General features: G+C 44.9%; 1 protein-coding gene across 1 annotated transcript in view; it reads left to right on the forward strand.

The window, feature by feature from the left end:
• The window catches only part of LOC142209061 (uncharacterized), a 385129-nt gene that overhangs the window by 255396 nt on the left and 106437 nt on the right, over positions 1 to 23296 (forward strand). The window contains exons 8-9 of the mRNA XM_075278004.1: positions 16119 to 16331; positions 19102 to 19204. Of these exons, the coding sequence (XP_075134105.1) occupies positions 16119 to 16331; positions 19102 to 19204 (316 nt within the window). The remainder of the gene's footprint in view (positions 1 to 16118; positions 16332 to 19101; positions 19205 to 23296) is intronic.

The following is a 23296-nucleotide window of genomic DNA, read 5'->3' on the forward strand; positions in this document are numbered from 1 at the left end:
TTAGTCGGCAGAGGCTGCTCTGGCTATTTCTTTGACATTTAGGGCTGCTATGTCAGTCGGCAGAGACTGCTCTGGTTATTTCTTTGAAATTTAGGGCTGTTATGTTAGTCGGCAGAGGCTGCTCTGGCTATTTCTTTGACATTTAGGGCTGCTATGTCAGTCAGCACAGGTTGCTCTGGTTATTTCTTTGACATTTAGGGCTGCTATGTCAGTCGGCAGAGGCTGTTCTGGCTATTTCTTTGACATTTAGGACTGCTATATCAGTCGGCAGAGGCTGTTCTGGCTATTTCTTTGACATTTAGGGCTGCTATGTCAGTCGGCAGAGGCTGTTCTGGCTATTTCTTTGACATTTAGGGCTGCTATGTCAGTCGGCAGAGACTGCTCTGGCTATTTCTTTGACATTTAGGGCTGCTATGTCAGTCGGCAGAGGCTGTTCTGGCTATTTCTTTGACATTTAGGGCTGCTATGTCAGTCAGCAGAGGTTGCTCTGGTTAATTCTTTGACATTTAGGGCTGCTATGTCAGTCGGCAGAGGCTGCTCTGGTTAATTCTTTGACATTTAGGACTGCTATGTCAGTCGGCAGAGGCTGTTCTGGCTATTTCTTTGACATTTAGGGCTGCTATGTCAGTCGGCAGAGGCTGTTCTGGCTATTTCTTTGACATTTAGGACTGCTATGTCAGTCGGCAGAGGCTGCTCTGGTTAATTCTTTGACATTTAGGACTGCTATGTCAGTCGGCAGAGGCTGTTCTGGCTATTTCTTTGACATTTAGGACTGCTATGTCAGTCGGCAGAGACTGCTCTGGCTATTTCTTTGACATTTAGGGCTGCTATGTCAGTCGGCAGAGGCTGTTCTGGCTATTTCTTTGACATTTAGGACTGCTATGTCAGTCAGCAGAGGTTGCTCTGGTTAATTCTTTGACATTTAGGACTGCTATGTCAGTCGGCAGAGGCTGTTCTGGCTATTTCTTTGACATTTAGGGCTGCTATGTCAGTTGGCAGAGGCTGCTCTGGCTATTTCTTTGACATTTAGGGCTGCTATGTCAGTCGGCAGAGGCTGTTCTGGCTATTTCTTTGACATTTAGGGCTGCTATGTCAGTCAGCAGAGGTTGCTCTGGTTATTTCTTTGACATTTAGGGCTGCTATGTCAGTCGGCAGAGGGTGTTCTGGCTATTTCTTTGACATTTAGAGCTGGTATGTTAGTCGGCAGAGGCTGTTCTGGCTATTTCTTTGACATTTAGGGCTGCTATGTCAGTCAGCAGAGGTTGCTCTGGTTATTTCTTTGACATTTAGGGCTGCTATGTCAGTCGGCAGAGGCTGTTCTGGCTATTTCTTTGACATTTAGGGCTGCTATGTCAGTCGGCAGAGGCTGTTCTGGCTATTTCTTTGACATTTAGGGCTGCTATGTCAGTCGGCAGAGACTGCTCTGGCTATTTCTTTGACATGTAGGGCTGCTATGTCAGTCGGCAGAGGCTGTTCTGGCTATTTCTTTGACATTTAGGGCTGCTATGTCAGTCGGCAGAGACTGCTCTGGCTATTTCTTTGACATTTAGGGCTGCTATGTCAGTCGGCAGAGGCTGCTCTGGTTATTTCTTTGACATTTAGGGCTGCTATGTCAGTCGGCAGAGGCTGCTCTGGCTATTTCGTTGACATTTAGGGCTGCTATGTCAGTCGGCAGAGACTGCTCTGGCTATTTCTTTGACATTTAGGGCTGCTATGTTAGTCAGCAGAGGTTGCTCTGGTTATTTCTTTGACATTTAGGACTGCTATGTCAGTCGGCAGAGGCTGTTCTGGCTATTTCTTTGACATTTAGGGCTGCTATGTCAGTCGGCAGAGGCTGTTCTGGCTATTTCTTTGACATTTAGGGCTGCTATGTCAGTTGGCAGAGGCTGCTCTTGCTATTTCTTTGACATTTAGAGCTGCTATGTTAGTCGGCAGAGGCTGCTCTGGCTATTTCTTTGACATTTAGGGCTGCTATGTCAGTCGGCAGAGGCTGCTCTGGCTATTTCTTTGACATTTAGAGCTGCTATGTTAGTCGGCAGAGGCTGCTCTGGCTATTTCTTTGACATTTAGGGCTGCTATGTCAGTCGGCAGAGGCTGTTCTGGCTATTTCTTTGACATTTAGGGCTGCTATGTCAGTCGGCAGAGGCTGTTCTGGCTATTTCTTTGACATTTAGGGCTGCTATGTCAGTCAGCAGAGGCTGTTCTGGCTATTTCTTTGACATTTAGGACTGCTATGTCAGTCGGCAGAGACTGCTCTAGCTATTTCTTTGACATGTAGGGCTGCTATGTCAGTCGGCAGAGGCTGTTCTGGCTATTTCTTTGACATTAAGGGCTGCTATGTCAGTCGGCAGAGGCTGCTCTGGCTATTTCTTTGACATTTAGGGCTGTTATGTTAGTCGGCAGAGGCTGCTCTGGCTATTTCTTTGACATTTAGGGCTGCTATGTCAGTCGGCAGAGGCTGTTCTGGCTATTTCTTTGACATTTAGAGCTGGTATGTTAGTCGGCAGAGGCTGTTCTGGCTATTTCTTTGACATTTAGGGCTGCTATGTCAGTCGGCAGAGACTGCTCTGGCTATTTCTTTGACATTTAGGGCTGCTATGTCAGTCGGCAGAGACTGCTCTGGCTATTTCTTTGACATTTAGAGCTGGTATGTTAGTCGGCAGAAGCTGTTCTGACTATTTCTTTGACATTTAGGGCTGCTATGTTAGTCGGCAGAGGCTGTTCTGGCTATTTCTTTGACATTTAGGGCTGATATGTTAATTGGCAGAGGTTGTTCTGGCTATTTCTTTGACATTTAGGGCTGCTATGTCAGTTGGCAGAGGCTGCTCTGGCTATTTCTTTGACATTTAGGGCTGCTATGTCAGTTGGCAGAGGCTGCTCTGGCTATTTCTTTGACATTTAGGGCTGCTATGTCAGTCAGCAGAGGTTGCTCTGGTTATTTCTTTGACATTTAGGGCTGCTATGTCAGTCGGCAGAGGCTGCTCTGGCTATTTCTTTGAAATTTACGGATGCTATGTCAGTTGGCAGAGACTGCTCTGGTTATTTCTTTGACATTTAGGGCTGCTATGTCAGTCGGCAGAGGCTGCTCTGGCTATTTCTTTGACATTTAGAGCTGCTATGTCAGTCGGCAGAGGCTGCTCTGGCTATTTCTTTGAAATTTACGGATGCTATGTCAGTTGGCAGAGACTGCTCTGGTTATTTCTTTGACATTTAGGGCTGCTATGTCAGTCGGCAGAGGCTGCTCTGGCTATTTCTTTGACATTTAGGGTTGCTATGTCAGTCGGCAGAGACTGCTCTGGCTATTTCTTTGACATTTAGGGCTGCTATGTCAGTTGGCAGAGGCTGCTCTGGCTATTTCTTTGACATTTAGGACTGCTATGTCAGTCGGCAGAGGCTGTTCTGGCTATTTCTTTGACATTTAGGGCTGGTATGTTAATTGGCAGAGGTTGTTCTGGCTATTTCTTTGACATTTAGGGCTGCTATGTCAGTCGGCAGAGGCTGTTCTGGCTATTTCTTTGACATTTAGGACTGCTATGTCAGTCGGCAGAGGCTGTTCTGGCTATTTCTTTGACATTTAGGGCTGCTATGTCAGTTGGCAGAGGCTGCTCTGGCTATTTCTTTGACATTTAGGGCTGCTATGTCAGTTGGCAGAGGCTGCTCTGGCTATTTCTTTGACATTTAGGGCTGCTATGTCAGTCAGCAGAGGTTGCTCTGGTTATTTCTTTGACATTTAGGACTGCTATGTCAGTCGGCAGAGGCTGTTCTGGCTATTTCTTTGACATTTAGAGCTGGTATGTTAGTCGGCAAAGGCTGTTCTGGCTATTTCTTTGACATTTAGAACTGCTATGTTAGTCGGCAGAGGCTGTTCTGGCTATTTCTTTGACATTTAGGGCTGGTATGTTAATTGGCAGAGGTTGTTCTGGCTATTTCTTTGACATTTAGGGCTGCTATGTCAGTTGACAGAGGCTGCTCTGGCTATTTCTTTGACATTTAGGACTGCTATGTCAGTCAGCAGAGGTTGCTCTGGCTATTTCTTTGACATTTAGGGCTGCTATGTTAGTTGACAGAGGCTGCTCTGGCTATTTCTTTGACATTTAGGACTGCTATGTCAGTCAGCAGAGGTTGCTCTGGCTATTTCTTTGACATTTAGAACTGCTATGTTAGTCGGCAGAGGCAGTTCTGGCTATTTCTTTGACATTTAGAGCTGCTATGTTAGTCGGCAGAGGCTGTTCTGGCTATTTCTTTGACATTTAGGGCTGGTATGTTAATTGGCAGAGGTTGTTCTGGCTATTTCTTTGACATTTAGGGCTGCTATGTCAGTTGGCAGAGGCTGCTCTGGCTATTTCTTTGACATTTAGGGCTGCTATGTCAGTCAGCAGAGGTTGCTCTGGTTATTTCTTTGACATTTAGGGCTGCTATGTCAGTTGGCAGAGGTTGCTCTGGTTATTTCTTTGACATTTAGGGCTGCTATGTCAGTCGGCAGAGGCTGTTCTGGCTATTTCTTTGACATTAAGGGCTGCTATGTCAGTCGGCAGAGGCTGCTCTGGCTATTTCTTTGACATTTAGGGCTGTTATGTTAGTCGGCAGAGGCTGCTCTGGCTATTTCTTTGACATTTAGGGCTGCTATGTCAGTCGGCAGAGGCTGTTCTGGCTATTTCTTTGACATTTAGGGCTGCTATGTCAGTCGGCAGAGACTGCTCTGGCTATTTCTTTGACATTTAGGGCTGCTATGTCAGTCGGCAGAGACTGCTCTGGTTATTTCTTTGACATTTAGGACTGCTATGTCAGTCGGCAGAGACTGCTCTGGCTATTTCTTTGACATTTAGGACTGCTATGTCAGTCGGCAGAGACTGCTCTGGTTATTTCTTTGACATTTAGGACTGCTATGTCAGTCGGCAGAGGCTGTTCTGGCTATTTCTTTGACATTTAGGGCTGTTATGTTAGTTGGCAGAGGCTGCTCTGGCTATTTTTTGACATTTAGGGCTGCTATGTCAGTTGGCAGAGGCTGCTCTGGCTATTTCTTTGAAATTTAGGGCTGTTATGTTAGTCGGCAGAGGCTGCTCTGGCTATTTCTTTGACATTTAGGGCTGCTATGTCAGTTGGCAGAGGCTGCTCTGGCTATTTCTTTGACATTTAGGGCTGCTATGTCAGTCAGCAGAGGTTGCTCTGGTTATTTCTTTGACATTTAGGGCTGCTATGTTAGTCGGCAGAGACTGCTCTGGCTATTTCTTTGATATTTAGGGCTGCTATGTCAGTCGGCAGAGGCTGTTCTGGCTATTTCTTTGACATTTAGAGCTGGTATGTTAGTCGGCAGAGGCTGTTCTGGCTATTTCTTTGACATTTAGGGCTGCTATGTCAGTCGGCAGAGACTGCTCTGGCTATTTCTTTGACATTTAGGGCTGCTATGTCAGTCGGCAGAGACTGCTCTGGTTATTTCTTTGACATTTAGGACTGCTATGTCAGTCGGCAGAGGCTGTTCTGGCTATTTCTTTGACATTTAGGGCTGCTATGTCAGTCGGCAGAGGCTGTTCTGGCTATTTCTTTGACATTTAGGACTGCTATGTCAGTCGGCAGAGGCTGCTCTGGTTAATTCTTTGACATTTAGGACTGCTATGTCAGTCGGCAGAGGCTGTTCTGGCTATTTCTTTGACATTTAGCAGAGGCTGTTCTGGCTATTTCTTTGACATTTAGGGCTGCTATGTCAGTTGGCAGAGGCTGCTCTGGCTATTTCTTTGACATTTAGGGCTGCTATGTCAGTCGGCAGAGGCTGTTCTGGCTATTTCTTTGACATTTAGGGCTGCTATGTCAGTCAGCAGAGGTTGCTCTGGTTATTTCTTTGACATTTAGGGCTGCTATGTCAGTCGGCAGAGGGTGTTCTGGCTATTTCTTTGACATTTAGAGCTGGTATGTTAGTCGGCAGAGGCTGTTCTGGCTATTTCTTTGACATTTAGGGCTGCTATGTCAGTCAGCAGAGGTTGCTCTGGTTATTTCTTTGACATTTAGGGCTGCTATGTCAGTCGGCAGAGGCTGTTCTGGCTATTTCTTTGACATTTAGGGCTGCTATGTCAGTCGGCAGAGGCTGTTCTGGCTATTTCTTTGACATTTAGGGCTGCTATGTCAGTCGGCAGAGACTGCTCTGGCTATTTCTTTGACATGTAGGGCTGCTATGTCAGTCGGCAGAGGCTGTTCTGGCTATTTCTTTGACATTTAGGGCTGCTATGTCAGTCGGCAGAGACTGCTCTGGCTATTTCTTTGACATTTAGGGCTGCTATGTCAGTCGGCAGAGGCTGCTCTGGTTATTTCTTTGACATTTAGGGCTGCTATGTCAGTCGGCAGAGGCTGCTCTGGCTATTTCGTTGACATTTAGGGCTGCTATGTCAGTCGGCAGAGACTGCTCTGGCTATTTCTTTGACATTTAGGGCTGCTATGTTAGTCAGCAGAGGTTGCTCTGGTTATTTCTTTGACATTTAGGACTGCTATGTCAGTCGGCAGAGGCTGTTCTGGCTATTTCTTTGACATTTAGGGCTGCTATGTCAGTTGGCAGAGGCTGCTCTTGCTATTTCTTTGACATTTAGAGCTGCTATGTTAGTCGGCAGAGGCTGCTCTGGCTATTTCTTTGACATTTAGGGCTGCTATGTCAGTCGGCAGAGGCTGCTCTGGCTATTTCTTTGACATTTAGAGCTGCTATGTTAGTCGGCAGAGGCTGCTCTGGCTATTTCTTTGACATTTAGGGCTGCTATGTCAGTCGGCAGAGGCTGTTCTGGCTATTTCTTTGACATTTAGGGCTGCTATGTCAGTCGGCAGAGGCTGTTCTGGCTATTTCTTTGACATTTAGGGCTGCTATGTCAGTCAGCAGAGGCTGTTCTGGCTATTTCTTTGACATTTAGGACTGCTATGTCAGTCGGCAGAGACTGCTCTAGCTATTTCTTTGACATGTAGGGCTGCTATGTCAGTCGGCAGAGGCTGTTCTGGCTATTTCTTTGACATTAAGGGCTGCTATGTCAGTCGGCAGAGGCTGCTCTGGCTATTTCTTTGACATTTAGGGCTGTTATGTTAGTCGGCAGAGGCTGCTCTGGCTATTTCTTTGACATTTAGGGCTGCTATGTCAGTCGGCAGAGGCTGTTCTGGCTATTTCTTTGACATTTAGAGCTGGTATGTTAGTCGGCAGAGGCTGTTCTGGCTATTTCTTTGACATTTAGGGCTGCTATGTCAGTCGGCAGAGACTGCTCTGGCTATTTCTTTGACATTTAGGGCTGCTATGTCAGTCGGCAGAGACTGCTCTGGCTATTTCTTTGACATTTAGGACTGCTATGTCAGTCGGCAGAGACTGCTCTGGCTATTTCTTTGACATTTAGGGCTGCTATGTCAGTCGGCAGAGGCTGCTCTGGTTATTTCTTTGACATTTAGGGCTGCTATGTCAGTCGGCAGAGGCTGCTCTGGCTATTTCGTTGACATTTAGGGCTGCTATGTCAGTCGGCAGAGACTGCTCTGGCTATTTCTTTGACATTTAGGGCTGCTATGTTAGTCAGCAGAGGTTGCTCTGGTTATTTCTTTGACATTTAGGACTGCTATGTCAGTCGGCAGAGGCTGTTCTGGCTATTTCTTTGACATTTAGGGCTGCTATGTCAGTTGGCAGAGGCTGCTCTTGCTATTTCTTTGACATTTAGAGCTGCTATGTTAGTCGGCAGAGGCTGCTCTGGCTATTTCTTTGACATTTAGGGCTGCTATGTCAGTCGGCAGAGGCTGCTCTGGCTATTTCTTTGACATTTAGAGCTGCTATGTTAGTCGGCAGAGGCTGCTCTGGCTATTTCTTTGACATGTAGGGCTGCTATGTCAGTCGGCAGAGGCTGTTCTGGCTATTTCTTTGACATTAAGGGCTGCTATGTCAGTCGGCAGAGGCTGCTCTGGCTATTTCTTTGACATTTAGGGCTGTTATGTTAGTCGGCAGAGGCTGCTCTGGCTATTTCTTTGACATTTAGGGCTGCTATGTCAGTCGGCAGAGGCTGTTCTGGCTATTTCTTTGACATTTAGAGCTGGTATGTTAGTCGGCAGAGGCTGTTCTGGCTATTTCTTTGACATTTAGGGCTGCTATGTCAGTCGGCAGAGACTGCTCTGGCTATTTCTTTGACATTTAGGGCTGCTATGTCAGTCGGCAGAGACTGCTCTGGCTATTTCTTTGACATTTAGGACTGCTATGTCAGTCGGCAGAGACTGCTCTGGCTATTTCTTTGACATTTAGGACTGCTATGTCAGTCGGCAGAGACTGCTCTGGTTATTTCTTTGACATTTAGGACTGCTATGTCAGTCGGCAGAGGCTGTTCTGGCTATTTCTTTGACATTTAGGGCTGTTATGTTAGTCGGCAGAGGCTGCTCTGGCTATTTCTTTGACATTTAGGGCTGCTATGTCAGTCGGCAGAGACTGCTCTGGTTATTTCTTTGAAATTTAGGGCTGTTATGTCAGTCAGCACAGGTTGCTCTGGTTATTTCTTTGAAATTTAGGGCTGCTATGTCAGTCAGCAGAGGTTGCTCTGGTTATTTCTTTGACATTTAGGACTGCTATGTCAGTCAGCAGAGGCTGCTCTGGCTATTTCTTTGACATTTAGGGCTGCTATGTCAGTCGGCAGAGGCTGTTCTGGCTATTTCTTTGACATTTAGGGCTGCTATGTCAGTCGGCAGAGGCTGTTCTGGCTATTTCTTTGACATTTAGGGCTGCTATGTCAGTCGGCAGAGACTGCTCTGGCTATTTCTTTGACATTTAGGGCTGCTATGTCAGTCGGCAGAGGCTGTTCTGGCTATTTCTTTGACGTTTAGGGCTGCTATGTCAGTTGGCAGAGGCTGCTCTGGCTATTTCTTTGACATTTAGGGCTGCTATGTCAGTTGGCAGAGGCTGCTCTGGCTATTTCTTTGACATTTAGGGCTGCTATGTCAGTCGGCAGAGGCTGTTCTGGCTATTTCTTTGACATTTAGGGCTGCTATGTCAGTCGGCAGAGGCTGCTCTGGCTATTTCTTTGACATTTAGGGCTGCTATGTCAGTCAGCAGAGGTTGCTCTGGTTATTTCTTTGACATTTAGGGCTGCTATGTTAGTCGGCAGAGACTGCTCTGGCTATTTCTTTGACATTTAGGGCTGCTATGTCAGTCAGCAGAGGCTGCTCTGGCTATTTCTTTGACATTTAGGGCTGCTATGTCAGTTGGCAGAGGTTGTTCTGGTTATTTCTTTGACATTTAGGGCTGCTATGTTAGTCGGCAGAGACTGCTCTGGCTATTTCTTTGACATTTAGGGCTGCTATGTCAGTCGGCAGAGGCTGTTCTGGCTATTTCTTTGACATTTAGGGCTGCTATGTCAGTCAGCAGAGGTTGCTCTGGTTATTTCTTTGACATTTAGGACTGCTATGTCAGTCGGCAGAGGCTGTTCTGGCTATTTCTTTGACATTTAGGGCTGCTATGTCAGTTGGCAGAGGCTGCTCTGGCTATTTCTTTGACATTTAGGGCTGCTATGTCAGTCGGCAGAGGCTGTTCTGGCTATTTCTTTGACATTTAGAGCTGGTATGTTAGTCGGCAGAGGCTGCTCTGGCTATTTCTTTGACATTTAGGACTGCTATGTCAGTCGGCAGAGACTGCTCTGGCTATTTCTTTGACATTTAGGGCTGCTATGTCAGTCGGCAGAGACTGCTCTGGCTATTTCTTTGACATTTAGGGCTGCTATGTCAGTCAGCAGAGGTTGCTCTGGTTATTTCTTTGACATTTAGGACTGCTATGTCAGTCGGCAGAGGCTGTTCTGGCTATTTCTTTGACATTTAGAGCTGGTATGTTAGTCGGCAGAGGCTGTTCTGGCTATTTCTTTGACATTTAGGGCTGCTATGTCAGTTGGCAGAGACTACTCTGGTTATTTCTTTGACATTTAGGACTGCTATGTCAGTCGGCAGAGGCTGTTCTGGCTATTTCTTTGACATTTAGAGCTGGTATGTTAGTCGGCAGAGGCTGTTCTGGCTATTTCTTTGACATTTAGGGCTGCTATGTCAGTTGGCAGAGACTACTCTGGCTATTTCTTTGACATTTAGGGCTGCTATGTCAGTCAGCAGAGGTTGCTCTGGTTATTTCTTTGACATTTAGGGCTGCTATGTTAGTCGGCAGAGACTGCTCTGGCTATTTCTTTGACATTTAGGGGTGCTATGTCAGTCAGCAGAGGTTGCTCTGGCTATTTCTTTGACATTTAGGGCTGCTATGTCAGTCGGCAGAGGCTGTTCTGGCTATTTCTTTGACATTTAGGGCTGCTATGTCAGTTGGCAGAGGCTGTTCTGGCTATTTCTTTAACATTTAGGGCTGCTATGTCAGTCGGCAGAGGCTGCTCTGGTTATTTCTTTGAAATTTAGGGCTGCTATGTCAGTCAGCAGAGGTTGCTCTGGTTATTTCTTTGACATTTAGGACTGCTATGTCAGTCAGCAGAGGCTGCTCTGGCTATTTCTTTGACATTTAGGGCTGCTATGTCAGTCGGCAGAGGCTGCTCTGGTTATTTCTTTGACATTTAGGACTGCTATGTCAGTCGGCAGAGGCTGTTCTGGCTATTTCTTTGACAGTTAGAGCTGGTATGTTAGTCGGCAGAGGCTGTTCTGGCTATTTCTTTGACATTTAGGGCTGCTATGTCAGTTGGCAGAGGCTGCTCTGGCTATTTCTTTGACATTTAGGGCTGCTATGTCAGTCAGCAGAGGTTGCTCTGGTTATTTCTTTGACATTTAGGGCTGCTATGTTAGTCGGCAGAGACTGCTCTGGCTATTTCTTTGACATTTAGGGGTGCTATGTCAGTCAGCAGAGGTTGCTCTGGCTATTTCTTTGACATTTAGGGCTGCTATGTCAGTCGGCAGAGGCTGTTCTGGCTATTTCTTTGACATTTAGGGCTGCTATGTCAGTTGGCAGAGGCTGTTCTGGCTATTTCTTTAACATTTAGGGCTGCTATGTCAGTCGGCAGAGGCTGCTCTGGTTATTTCTTTGAAATTTAGGGCTGCTATGTCAGTCAGCAGAGGTTGCTCTGGTTATTTCTTTGACATTTAGGACTGCTATGTCAGTCAGCAGAGGCTGCTCTGGCTATTTCTTTGACATTTAGGGCTGCTATGTCAGTCGGCAGAGGCTGTTCTGGCTATTTCTTTGACATTTAGGGCTGCTATGTCAGTCGGCAGAGGCTGTTCTGGCTATTTCTTTGACATTTAGGGCTGCTATGTCAGTCGGCAGAGACTGCTCTGGCTATTTCTTTGACATTTAGGGCTGCTATGTCAGTCGGCAGAGGCTGTTCTGGCTATTTCTTTGACATTTAGGGCTGCTATGTCAGTCGGCAGAGACTGCTCTGGCTATTTCTTTGACATTTAGGGCTGCTATGTCAGTCGGCAGAGGCTGCTCTGGTTATTTCTTTGACATTTAGGGCTGCTATGTCAGTCGGCAGAGGCTGCTCTGGCTATTTCGTTGACATTTAGGGCTGCTATGTCAGTCGGCAGAGACTGCTCTGGCTATTTCTTTGACATTTAGGGCTGCTATGTTAGTCAGCAGAGGTTGCTCTGGTTATTTCTTTGACATTTAGGACTGCTATGTCAGTCGGCAGAGGCTGTTCTGGCTATTTCTTTGACATTTAGGGCTGCTATGTCAGTTGGCAGAGGCTGCTCTGGCTATTTCTTTGACATTTAGAGCTGCTATGTTAGTCGGCAGAGGCTGCTCTGGCTATTTCTTTGACATTTAGGGCTGCTATGTCAGTCGGCAGAGGCTGTTCTGGCTATTTCTTTGACATTTAGGGCTGCTATGTCAGTCAGCAGAGGCTGTTCTGGCTATTTCTTTGACATTTAGGACTGCTATGTCAGTCGGCAGAGACTGCTCTAGCTATTTCTTTGACATGTAGGGCTGCTATGTCAGTCGGCAGAGGCTGTTCTGGCTATTTCTTTGACATTAAGGGCTGCTATGTCAGTCGGCAGAGACTGCTCTGGTTATTTCTTTGACATTTAGGGCTGCTATGTCAGTCGGCAGAGACTGCTCTGGTTATTTCTTTGACATTTAGGACTGCTATGTTAGTCGGCAGAGGCTGTTCTGGCTATTTCTTTGACATTTAGGGCTGTTATGTTAGTCGGCAGAGGCTGCTCTGGCTATTTCTTTGACATTTAGGGCTGCTATGTCAGTCGGCAGAGACTGCTCTGGCTATTTCTTTGACATTTAGGGCTGCTATGTCAGTCGGCAGAGACTGCTCTGGCTATTTCTTTGACATTTAGGGCTGCTATGTCAGTCGGCAGAGACTGCTCTGGTTATTTCTTTGACATTTAGGACTGCTATGTCAGTCGGCAGAGACTGCTCTTGCTATTTCTTTGACATTTAGGACTGCTATGTCAGTCGGCAGAGACTGCTCTGGTTATTTCTTTGACATTTAGGGCTGCTATGTCAGTCGGCAGAGGCTGTTCTGGCTATTTCTTTGACATTTAGGGCTGTTATGTTAGTCGGCAGAGGCTGTTCTGGCTATTTCTTTGACATTTAGGGCTGCTATGTCAGTCGGCAGAGGCTGTTCTGGCTATTTCTTTGACATTTAGGGCTGCTATGTCAGTTGGCAGAGGCTGTTCTGGCTATTTCTTTAACATTTAGGGCTGCTACGTCAGTCGGCAGAGGCTGCTCTGGTTATTTCTTTGAAATTTAGGGCTGCTATGTCAGTCGGCAGAGGCTGTTCTGGCTATTTCTTTGACATTTAGGACTGCTATGTCAGTCGGCAGAGGCTGTTCTGGCTATTTCTTTGACATTTAGGGCTGCTATGTCAGTTGGCAGAGGCTGTTCTGGCTATTTCTTTAACATTTAGGGCTGCTACGTCAGTCGGCAGAGGCTGCTCTGGTTATTTCTTTGAAATTTAGGGCTGCTATGTCAGTCAGCAGAGGTTGCTCTGGTTATTTCTTTGACATTTAGGGCTGCTATGTCAGTCAGCAGAGGCTGCTCTGGCTATTTCTTTGACATTTAGGGCTGCTATGTCAGTCGGCAGAGGCTGTTCTGGCTATATCTTTGACATTTAGGGCTGCTATGTCAGTCGGCAGAGACTGCTCTGGCTATTTCTTTGACATTTAGGGCTGCTATGTCAGTCAGCAGAGGCTGCTCTGGCTATTTCTTTGACATTTAGGGCTGCTATGTCAGTCGGCAGAGGCTGTTCTGGCTATTTCTTTGACATTTAGGGCTGCTATGTCAGTCGGCAGAGGCTGTTCTGGCTATATCTTTGACATTTAGGGCTGCTATGTCAGTCGGCAGAGACTGCTCTGGTTATTTCTTTGACATTTAGGGCTGCTATGTCAGTTGGCAGAGGCTGCTCTGGCTATTTCTTTGACATTTAGGGCTGCTATGTCAGTCGGCAGAGGCTGCTCTGGCTATTTCTTTGACATTTAGGGCTGCTATGTCAGTCGGCAGAGACTGCTCTGGCTATTTCTTTGACATTTAGGGCTGCTATGTTAGCAGAGGTTGCTCTGGTTATTTCTTTGACATTTAGGACTGCTATGTCAGTCGGCAGAGACTGCTCTGGCTATTTCTTTGACATTTAGGGCTGCTATGTCAGTCGGCAGAGACTGCTCTGGCTATTTCTTTGACATTTAGGGCTGCTATGTCAGTCAGCAGAGGTTGCTCTGGTTATTTCTTTGACATTTAGGACTGCTATGTCAGTCGGCAGAGGCTGTTCTGGCTATTTCTTTGACATTTAGGGCTGCTATGTCAGTCGGCAGAGGCTGCTCTGGCTATTTCTTTGACATTTAGGGCTGTTATGTTAGTCGGCAGAGGCTGTTCTGGCTATTTCTTTGACATTTAGGGCTGGTATGTTAATTGGCAGAGGCTGTTCTGGCTATTTCTTTGACATTTAGGGCTGGTATGTTAATTGGCAGAGGTTGTTCTGGCTATTTCTTTGACATTTAGGGCTGCTATGTCAGTTGGCAGAGGTTGTTCTGGCTATTTCTTTGACATTTAGGGCTGCTATGTTAGTCGTCAGAGGCTGCTCTGGCTATTTCTTTGACATTTAGGGCTGTTATGTCAGTCGGCAGAGGCTGCTCTGGCTATTTCTTTGACATTTAGGGCTGCTATGTCAGTCGGCAGAGGCTGCTCTGGCTATTTCTTTGACATTTAGGGCTGTTATGTTAGTCGGCAGAGGCTGCTCTGGCTATTTCTTTGACATTTAGGGCTGCTATGTCAGTCGGCAGAGACTGTTCTGGCTATTTCTTTGACATTTAGGGCTGCTATGTCAGTCGGCAGAGGCTGCTCTGGCTATTTCTTTGACATTTAGGGCTGCTATGTCAGTCGGCAGAGACTGTTCTGGCTATTTCTTTGACATTTAGGGCTGCTATGTCAGTCGGCAGAGACTGTTCTGGCTATTTCTTTGACATTTAGGGCTGCTATGTCAGTCGGCAGAGGCTGCTCTGGCTATTTCTTTGACATTTAGGGCTGCTATGTCAGTCGGCAGAGACTGCTCTGGCTATTTCTTTGACATTTAGGGCTGCTATGTTAGTCAGCAGAGGTTGCTCTGGTTATTTCTTTGACATTTAGGACTGCTATGTCAGTCGGCAGAGGCTGTTCTGGCTATTTCTTTGACATTTAGGACTGCTATGTCAGTCGGCAGAGACTGCTCTGGCTATTTCTTTGACATTTAGGGCTGCTATGTCAGTCGGCAGAGACTGCTCTGGCTATTTCTTTGACATTTAGGGCTGCTATGTCAGTCAGCAGAGGTTGCTCTGGTTATTTCTTTGACATTTAGGACTGCTATGTCAGTCGGCAGAGGCTGTTCTGGCTATTTCTTTGACATTTAGGGCTGCTATGTCAGTCGGCAGAGGCTGCTCTGGCTATTTCTTTGACATTTAGGGCTGTTATGTTAGTCGGCAGAGGCTGTTCTGGCTATTTCTTTGACATTTAGAACTGCTATGTTAGTCGGCAGAGGCTGTTCTGGCTATTTCTTTGACATTTAGAGCTGCTATGTTAGTCGGCAGAGGCTGTTCTGGCTATTTCTTTGACATTTAGGGCTGGTATGTTAATTGGCAGAGGTTGTTCTGGCTATTTCTTTGACATTTAGGGCTGCTATGTTAGTCGTCAGAGGCTGCTCTGGCTATTTCTTTGACATTTAGGGCTGTTATGTCAGTCGGCAGAGGCTGCTCTGGCTATTTCTTTGACATTTAGGGCTGCTATGTCAGTCGGCAGAGGCTGCTCTGGCTATTTCTTTGACATTTAGGGCTGTTATGTTAGTCGGCAGAGGCTGCTCTGGCTATTTCTTTGACATTTAGGGCTGCTATGTCAGTCGGCAGAGGCTGCTCTGGTTATTTCTTTGACATTTAGGGCTGTTATGTTAGTCGGCAGAGGCTGCTCTGGCTATTTCTTTGACATTTAGGGCTGCTATGTCAGTCGGCAGAGACTGTTCTGGCTATTTCTTTGACATTTAGGGCTGCTATGTCAGTCGGCAGAGGCTGCTCTGGCTATTTCTTTGACATTTAGGGCTGTTATGTTAGTCGGCAGAGGCTGCTCTGGCTATTTCTTTGACATTTAGGGCTGCTATGTCAGTCGGCAGAGGCTGCTCTGGTTATTTCTTTGACATTTAGGGCTGTTATGTTAGTCGGCAGAGGCTGCTCTGGCTATTTCTTTGACATTTAGGGCTGCTATGTCAGTCGGCAGAGGCTGCTCTGGCTATTTCTTTGACATTTTATTCAGACATTCAACAATTGCTAAGTACGGTAAATAAATACAGACTCTTCCACTGGACAGTGGCATATCGGAGGAGAAACAAATAGGTGAAGTAACAATGTAACCCACTGAGAAGACCCCATCTATACGTGAGAGCCTGGCAATAATGGGAGTCAACCCTTAGTGTTGTTGAGAACTCTATCACTAGTCTTGTACAGATAGCACATTTAGGATCAATGTCCAATCCTTTTTGGGGTGTCTGCTTTCCATGATGAGTGGTCTACTGTTCTGCTGAATTCTATTAATTTTCTCACTCATTTTGCATCACATTATTTCCTATTACTGTTGGTTTTCTTAGTTTTTTCTTCTTGTCTCTCTTTCTATCTTTTTGGTGTAACAAACTGTAACCATAAGTTTATTGGTTTTGGGAATTTTTGGACAGATCTTCTTTGATCTTCTTGTCTTTTAGGAAGCGTTGGGACACAAAAAAACATATTATATGCTGAAAAATGAAGAGGCGTCGGAGAGGAAGTGCAGAACCTTACTGGAGGAGCTGAGTGTGGGGCTGGAGGAAGGAATAAGTGACGGAAAGTTCTATGTGCCCGGGGGGTATAAGATGTACATCGAAGAGAAGAAGTCACTGGAGGAGAATTACCTGAAGGCCAAAGGGAAAGGGGTGAAGGTAAGAGGGATAGTTCTTACTTACCTTTGTGCCCACCATTCAACACATCTTAAAGGGCATGAGAAGTTCTGAGTAAGATTCCTTATACACAGATGTGTTTTCCATGGCTAGCACACTGACCCTCTCTTTCCTATGGCCCTATATACATGCACATATATTATGGCCGGTCCTTGTAGGGGACCGAGGCCAAACTTAGGGCATGTCCTATTCCTATCTGTTTTGCACCCTGGGGTCACTGGACACCACACGCATATCATCTAAGTCCCATGGAAAGGATATATAGAAAAACCGGGAACTGGCAGAGCACTAAAGGCAGCAAAATCCGTAATAGACTTGAAAAATAAAAATGACGATGTGCAAGATTAAGATGAATTGGTTCTGTTTTATTTCTCCAAGGACATGAACAACAGCTTAAAACGGCTACGCGTTTCGACACCGGGCGGGTGTCTTCTTCAGGCCACTAAAATATACAGTAACAGACAAATACTAGAATTAAAATCAATAATCAAAACCTGATAAAACGTAATCATAAATAAATGAATAAATACATAGATAAATAGATAGAAAAAAACAGTGGTAGTAATCAGAATAAAAAGTCACATGGTACATATAAAATATCAGGTATAGGAGATAGGATTGTCTCAGCAGCTCTAAGCAAAAGGTTTTAGAAAAAGAAACAGAGAACCATGGTAAGATTTGGTTGACAGATAACTAGATACAAACATGAGTAACCAGATAGATGGAAAGGTGGTAATGGTCATTATAAAAAGTCATATGATAGATATCAAGTATCAGGTATAGGGGGGTATGCTTGTCCCAGCAAGCTCTGAATAAAGGAAATAAAAAAAAGTACAGTCATGTGCAGTTCTACGTAGGCTAAATCAAAAACTTTGGACATGTGGAAAGGTGGGGGTCCCCAAAACCTAGACCAACATCCTAGTAAGATGGTGATGCGCAAACTTAAAGTTGCTAAGTAAGGTGGTAAAGTGGTAGTATACTGATAAACCAAGAAATCCCCATATAGCATGTCATAGGTTGCAATAAACACATTCTTTTGCATATTAGTTGTGGATCCCTGTAAGGGCTACAGTGAAATGCTAATGGGTAATGAGGAATTACTTACAGCAGGAAGTGTCCAGCAACAGCCTTAGAACCAAGTCAGGCCTTATAGTGCCATGAGGGGTATATATACCCTGATGTGGGAGGAGGGGGGGGGAGGTATAAGGGAGTAAGCTTGTCTCTGCAAGCAAGCTATAAATAAAGACAAAAAAAAAAGGGGGGACAGGACCAAAAAGTAGCAAATATAATGCATGTAAGGGCATAAAGTGGATGAACAAGTAGAAACAGAGAGTAGCAAAAGCATGACGCATGTCAGCGAAGTGGAATAGACAGTTTGTGATGTATAACAATACATAAATATATCATTAATGATCTAGAGGTACACATAGTAAATAAAAACAATAATTTGAGAAATCAAGATGGATATAAATATTGAAAGATCAAAGGCGACAGGTAACAGTGATAGTGGTAGGGGGCAGCAGGAGGATGAATCAAAAGGACGATTCTACAGTGTCATTAAGACCATTGGGTTCTAGGGTTTGAAGCTTAAATATCCAATAGGATTCTCTCTGTCGTAATTATTGAAACCGATTTGGGATGGCTGTAGGAATCTGTTCATATTGGCATAATAGTAATATTGGAAAATTTGCTGTTATGAGTGCTGGCAAAGTGTGCTGACCGGTTATGTCTCAGATCTGATCTGACAATGGAATGGCTGAATTGTCCGACCCACGTATTGGCGGCCACAAGGGCATTCTAATAAATAGATCACATAGTCTGAGGAGCAATCTAGATGTGTGAGAATGGGGAAAGACTCATGCGTTACATTTGATTGAAAGGATGTGGCTTTGTGTTTAATATTAGAGCAACAGAGACGTCTAGGGTGGCCACATTTGTATACCCCCAGTGGTTTTTGGACAAGGTTTATGAGTGGGGTAGGGGTTTTATTCCGGAGCCTACTTGGTGCTAGGATGTTGCGTAAGGTTGTAGACCTTCTGAAAGTCAGAGTTGGTTTGCTGGGGAGTAATTTCGTTAGGTGCTGGTCACTGAGAAGGATGTGCCAATGTTTATTGAGGATCGCCCTGATTTCGGTATGCTCTGAGTTATAGGTGGTGATGAAATTCCTTCTACATGGGGGAAGGGAGGTGGGTGGGCTGGATGAGTGGATCGTAGTGGTCAAACATGATTCCTGGCTGAGTACAGACGCTCTATTGAAGGCATGTTTGACAATGGAGTTAGGGTATTTTTTCTCTTGAAACCTTTTTTTGAGAATAAGTGCCTGCAGATGGTTTTTTGCCCTTGGCGGGATTTGAACACCAGGACTCCAGTGCTGCAAGGCTGCAGTGCTAACCACTGAGCCACCATGTGGCCCCTTATTTCCCTCTTTTTACATAAATGTGGCTGTTTTGTTGTTTTGTAGTCGTGGCTGTTACTTTGTATTCTCTCTTGTATCTAATGCAATGCGTTCTCTATGCCTCGGAGACATCGTCCTGTTATTGCTCCGTCTGATGGATTGTAAACGCCTTCAGATTTGCTTTGAATAATTCCTTCTTCTCCCATTTCCACCACAATTGTCTGATGATTTGCTGCAGCAGTTTGTATAAATGATACGAAAGACCTGGAAGTGGTGCGGGCCTTCTCATCTCCGTCTCTCTTACCACATCACCATTCGGGTACCAGCCTTTTCTATTTTCCTATCGTATATTGACAGGCTCTGGAGGTTTGGCAGAAGTTCCTGAAAGAAAAGGAAGGAATAGAATCTGCCATCTTAGCAGCTGATAAAACACTGGAAGAAAATGAGAAGAAGTTGGCTGGTAAGTGTCCTGTCCACATTGTCCTAACACTTGCTGGTGACTACAAGGGGTTCATTGATTTCCATAAACCCAAAATTTGCCCTCACTTTCTCCTCGGATGGTAAATTACACATAAGTCATAACCCAGCTTACCCTACATAACAGACAGCCCAGTGTAGGCCTTATGTACGTCATCACTTTCCATAGACTTCAGTGGGGCAGCGCTGCCATTTATACAGCAAGTGAGCAGCAGGGATCCTCCAAACTTCTAAAGAACAGAAAGAGGGACAAAATAACATACAATATGTATGTATGTATATAATATTGCATATAATGTTCTCCTCCAAGTATAAACCGGGACAACTAGAGGGGAACATTAAACTGGGGCAGCTGAAGGGGGACATTAACCTGAGTGTAACTAGAGGGGGCATTAATGTCCCCCTGTAACTACCTCCAGTTTAATGTCCTCCTCCACTTGCTCTCATTTTAATGTTCTCATCCAGTTACCCCAATTTAATGTCCGCCTCTAGTTGCCTCCAGTTTCATGTCCCCCTCCAACTACCCCCAGTTTAATATTCCCCTGCAGTTACCCCAAGTTTAATGCCCCCTCCATCTTCCCCAGTTTATTTTAATTCTTCATCTGCCCCACAATTTAATGCCCCCTCTATCTGTCCTCAAAATGTAATGTCCCCCTCATATGCCCCCCCCAGTATAATGTCCCCCTCATATGCCCCCCCCAGTTTATTGTCTCCCCCTCCATCTGCTCCCACAGTTTAATGTCCCTCTTCATCTGCCAAAATTTAATATAAAAATCACAGATACTCACCTCTCCTCGCTCCCCTACAGCTCTGTTTCAGGTCTCCTGGAGTGTTGAGGGAGCTGCAGGCTGTCTGCTCTGCCTCACCACTGTATTCAACTCATCTGCGTCATCGGATGCAGATGAGTAGAATCCAGGATATTCCTCCCTCCAACTAGGACCACAGTACAAGACCTGGAATCCGGGACTGTCCCGTTGAATCCAGGACTGTTTGCCAGACAAACAGAAGGATCCAGATACTAAATACTGCTCTGTCTATCTCTGTCTCCAGAGGAAAGATCGAAGGCAGAAGCGGCAGCACTAAGCAAGGAGATCCTGGAGAAGAAGAGCCAGGACCTGGAGAAAAACCTAAAGGAGGAGAAGGAAACTAATGAGAAGAATAAGAAACTGATGGAAGAGAAAATGGAAGAAGAAAAGAAGAAGATGAAGGAAGAAAATGAAAAGCTGATAGATGAGAAACTCAAGGTAACAGTTCACACTAGAGGAAATTTACTGAGCACAATGGGACAGAATTGTTGGTGCAATTTGTACATAAAATATATAAAAAATATAAGAGTTGTGGCTGAACAGATAAGTAGATATGGCTTGTAAGAAAAGGGGTGTGGCCTAAGATGTAACAATGTGTCACTAATAGGCGGTATAGACGAAACAGGGGGGAATATAGTAACAATGTGTCACTAATAGGCGGTATAGACGAAACAGGGGGGAATATAGTAACAATGTGTCACTAATAGGCGGTATAGACGTAACAGGGGGAATATAGTAACAATGTGTCACTAATAGGCGGTATAGACGTAACAGGGGGGAATATAGTAACAATGTGTCACTAATAGGCGGTATAGACGTAACAGGGGGAATATAGTAACAATGTGTCACTAATAGGCGGTATAGACGTAACAGGGGGGAATATAGTAACAATGTGTCACTAATAGGCGGTATAGACGTAACAGGGGGAATATAGTAACAATGTGTCACTAATAGGCGGTATAGACGAAACAGGGGGGAATATAGTAACAATGTGTCACTAATAGGCGGTATAGACGTAACAGGGGGGAATATAGTAACAATGTGTCACTAATAGGCGGTATAGACGTAACAGGGGGGAATATAGTAACAATGTGTCACTAATAGGCGGTATAGACGTAACAGGGGGGAATATAGTAACAATGTGTCACTAATAGGCGGTATAGACGAAACAGGGGGGAATATAGTAACAATGTGTCACTAATAGGCGGTATAGACGTAACAGGGGGAATATAGTAACAATGTGTCACTAATAGGCGGTATAGACGTAACAGGGGGGAATATAGTAACAATGTGTCACTAATAGGCGGTATAGACTCAACAGGGGGGGAATATAGTAACAATGTGTCACTAATAGGCGGTATAGACGTAACAGGGGGGAATATAGTAACAATGTGTCACTAATAGGCGGTAAAGACGTAACAGGGGGAATATAGTAACAATGTGTCACTAATAGGCGGTATAGACGTAACAGGGGGGGATATAGTAACAATGTGTCACTAATAGGCGGTAAAGACGTAACAGGGGGAATATAGTAACAATGTGTCACTAATAGGCGGTATAGACGTAACAGGGGGAATATAGTAACAATGTGTCACTAATAGGCGGTATAGACATAACAGGGGGGAATATAGTAACAATGTGTCACTAATAGGCGGAATAGACTCAACAGGGGGGAATATAGTAACAATGTGTCACTAATAGGCGGTATAGACGTAACAGGAGGGAATATAGTAACAATGTGTCACTAATAGGCGGTATAGACGTAACAGGGGGAATATAGTAACAATGTGTCACTAATAGGCGGTATAGACGTAACAGGGGGAATATAGTAACAATGTGTCACTAATAGGCGGTATAGACGTAACAGGGGGAATATAGTAACAATGTGTCACTAATAGGCGGTATAGATGTAACAGGGGGGAATATAGTAACAATGTGTCAGTAATAGGCGGTATAGATGTAACAGGGGGAATATAGTAACAATGTGTCACTAATAGGCGGTATAGACGAAACAGGGGGGAATATAGTAACAATGTGTCACTAATAGGCGGTATAGACGTAACAGGGGGGAATATAGTAACAATGTGTCACTAATAGGCGGTATAGACGTAACAGGGGGGAATATAGTAACAATGTGTCACTAATAGGCGGTATAGACGTAACAGGGGGAATATAGTAACAATGTGTCACTAATAGGCGGTATAGACGTAACAGGGGGGAATATAGTAACAATGTGTCACTAATAGGCGGTATAGACTCAACAGGGGGGAATATAGTAACAATGTGTCACTAATAGGCGGTATAGACGTAACAGGGGGGAATATAGTAACAATGTGTCACTAATAGGCGGTATAGACGTAACAGGGGGAATATAGTAACAATGTGTCACTAATAGGCGGTATAGACGTAACAGGGGGAATATAGTAACAATGTGTCACTAATAGGCGGTATAGACGTAACAGGGGGGAATATAGTAACAATGTGTCACTAATAGGCGGTAAAGACGTAACAGGTGGGAATATAGTAACAATGTGTCACTAATAGGCGGTATAGACGTAACAGGGGGAATATAGTAACAATGTGTCACTAATAGGCGGTATAGACGTAACAGGGGGAATATAGTAACAATGTGTCACTAATAGGCGGTAAAGACGTAACAGGTGGGAATATAGTAACAATGTGTCACTAATAGGCGGTATAGACGTAACAGGGGGAATATAGTAACAATGTGTCACTAATAGGCGGTATAGACGTAACAGGGGGGAATATAGTAACAATGTGTCACTAATAGGCGGTATAGACGTAACAGGGGGGAATATAGTAACAATGTGTCACTAATAGGCGGTATAGACGTAACAGGGGGGAATATAGTAACAATGTGTCACTAATAGGCGGTATAGACGTAACAGGGGGAATATAGTAACAATGTGTCACTAATAGGCGGTATAGACGTAACAGGGGGGAATATAGTAACAATGTGTCACTAATAGGCGGTATAGACGTAACAGGGGGAATATAGTAACAATGTGTCACTAATAGGCGGTATAGACGTAACAGGGGGAATATAGTAACAATGTGTCACTAATAGGCGGTATAGACTCAACAGGGGGGAATATAGTAACAATGTGTCACTAATAGGCGGTATAGACGTAACAGGGGGGAATATAGTAACAATGTGTCACTAATAGGCGGTATAGACGTAACAGGGGGGAATATAGTAACAATGTGTCACTAATAGGCGGTATAGACGTAACAGGGGGAATATAGTA

This window comes from Leptodactylus fuscus, chromosome 6 (assembly GCF_031893055.1).
Source record: "Leptodactylus fuscus isolate aLepFus1 chromosome 6, aLepFus1.hap2, whole genome shotgun sequence".
Lineage (NCBI taxonomy): Eukaryota > Metazoa > Chordata > Amphibia > Anura > Leptodactylidae > Leptodactylus > Leptodactylus fuscus.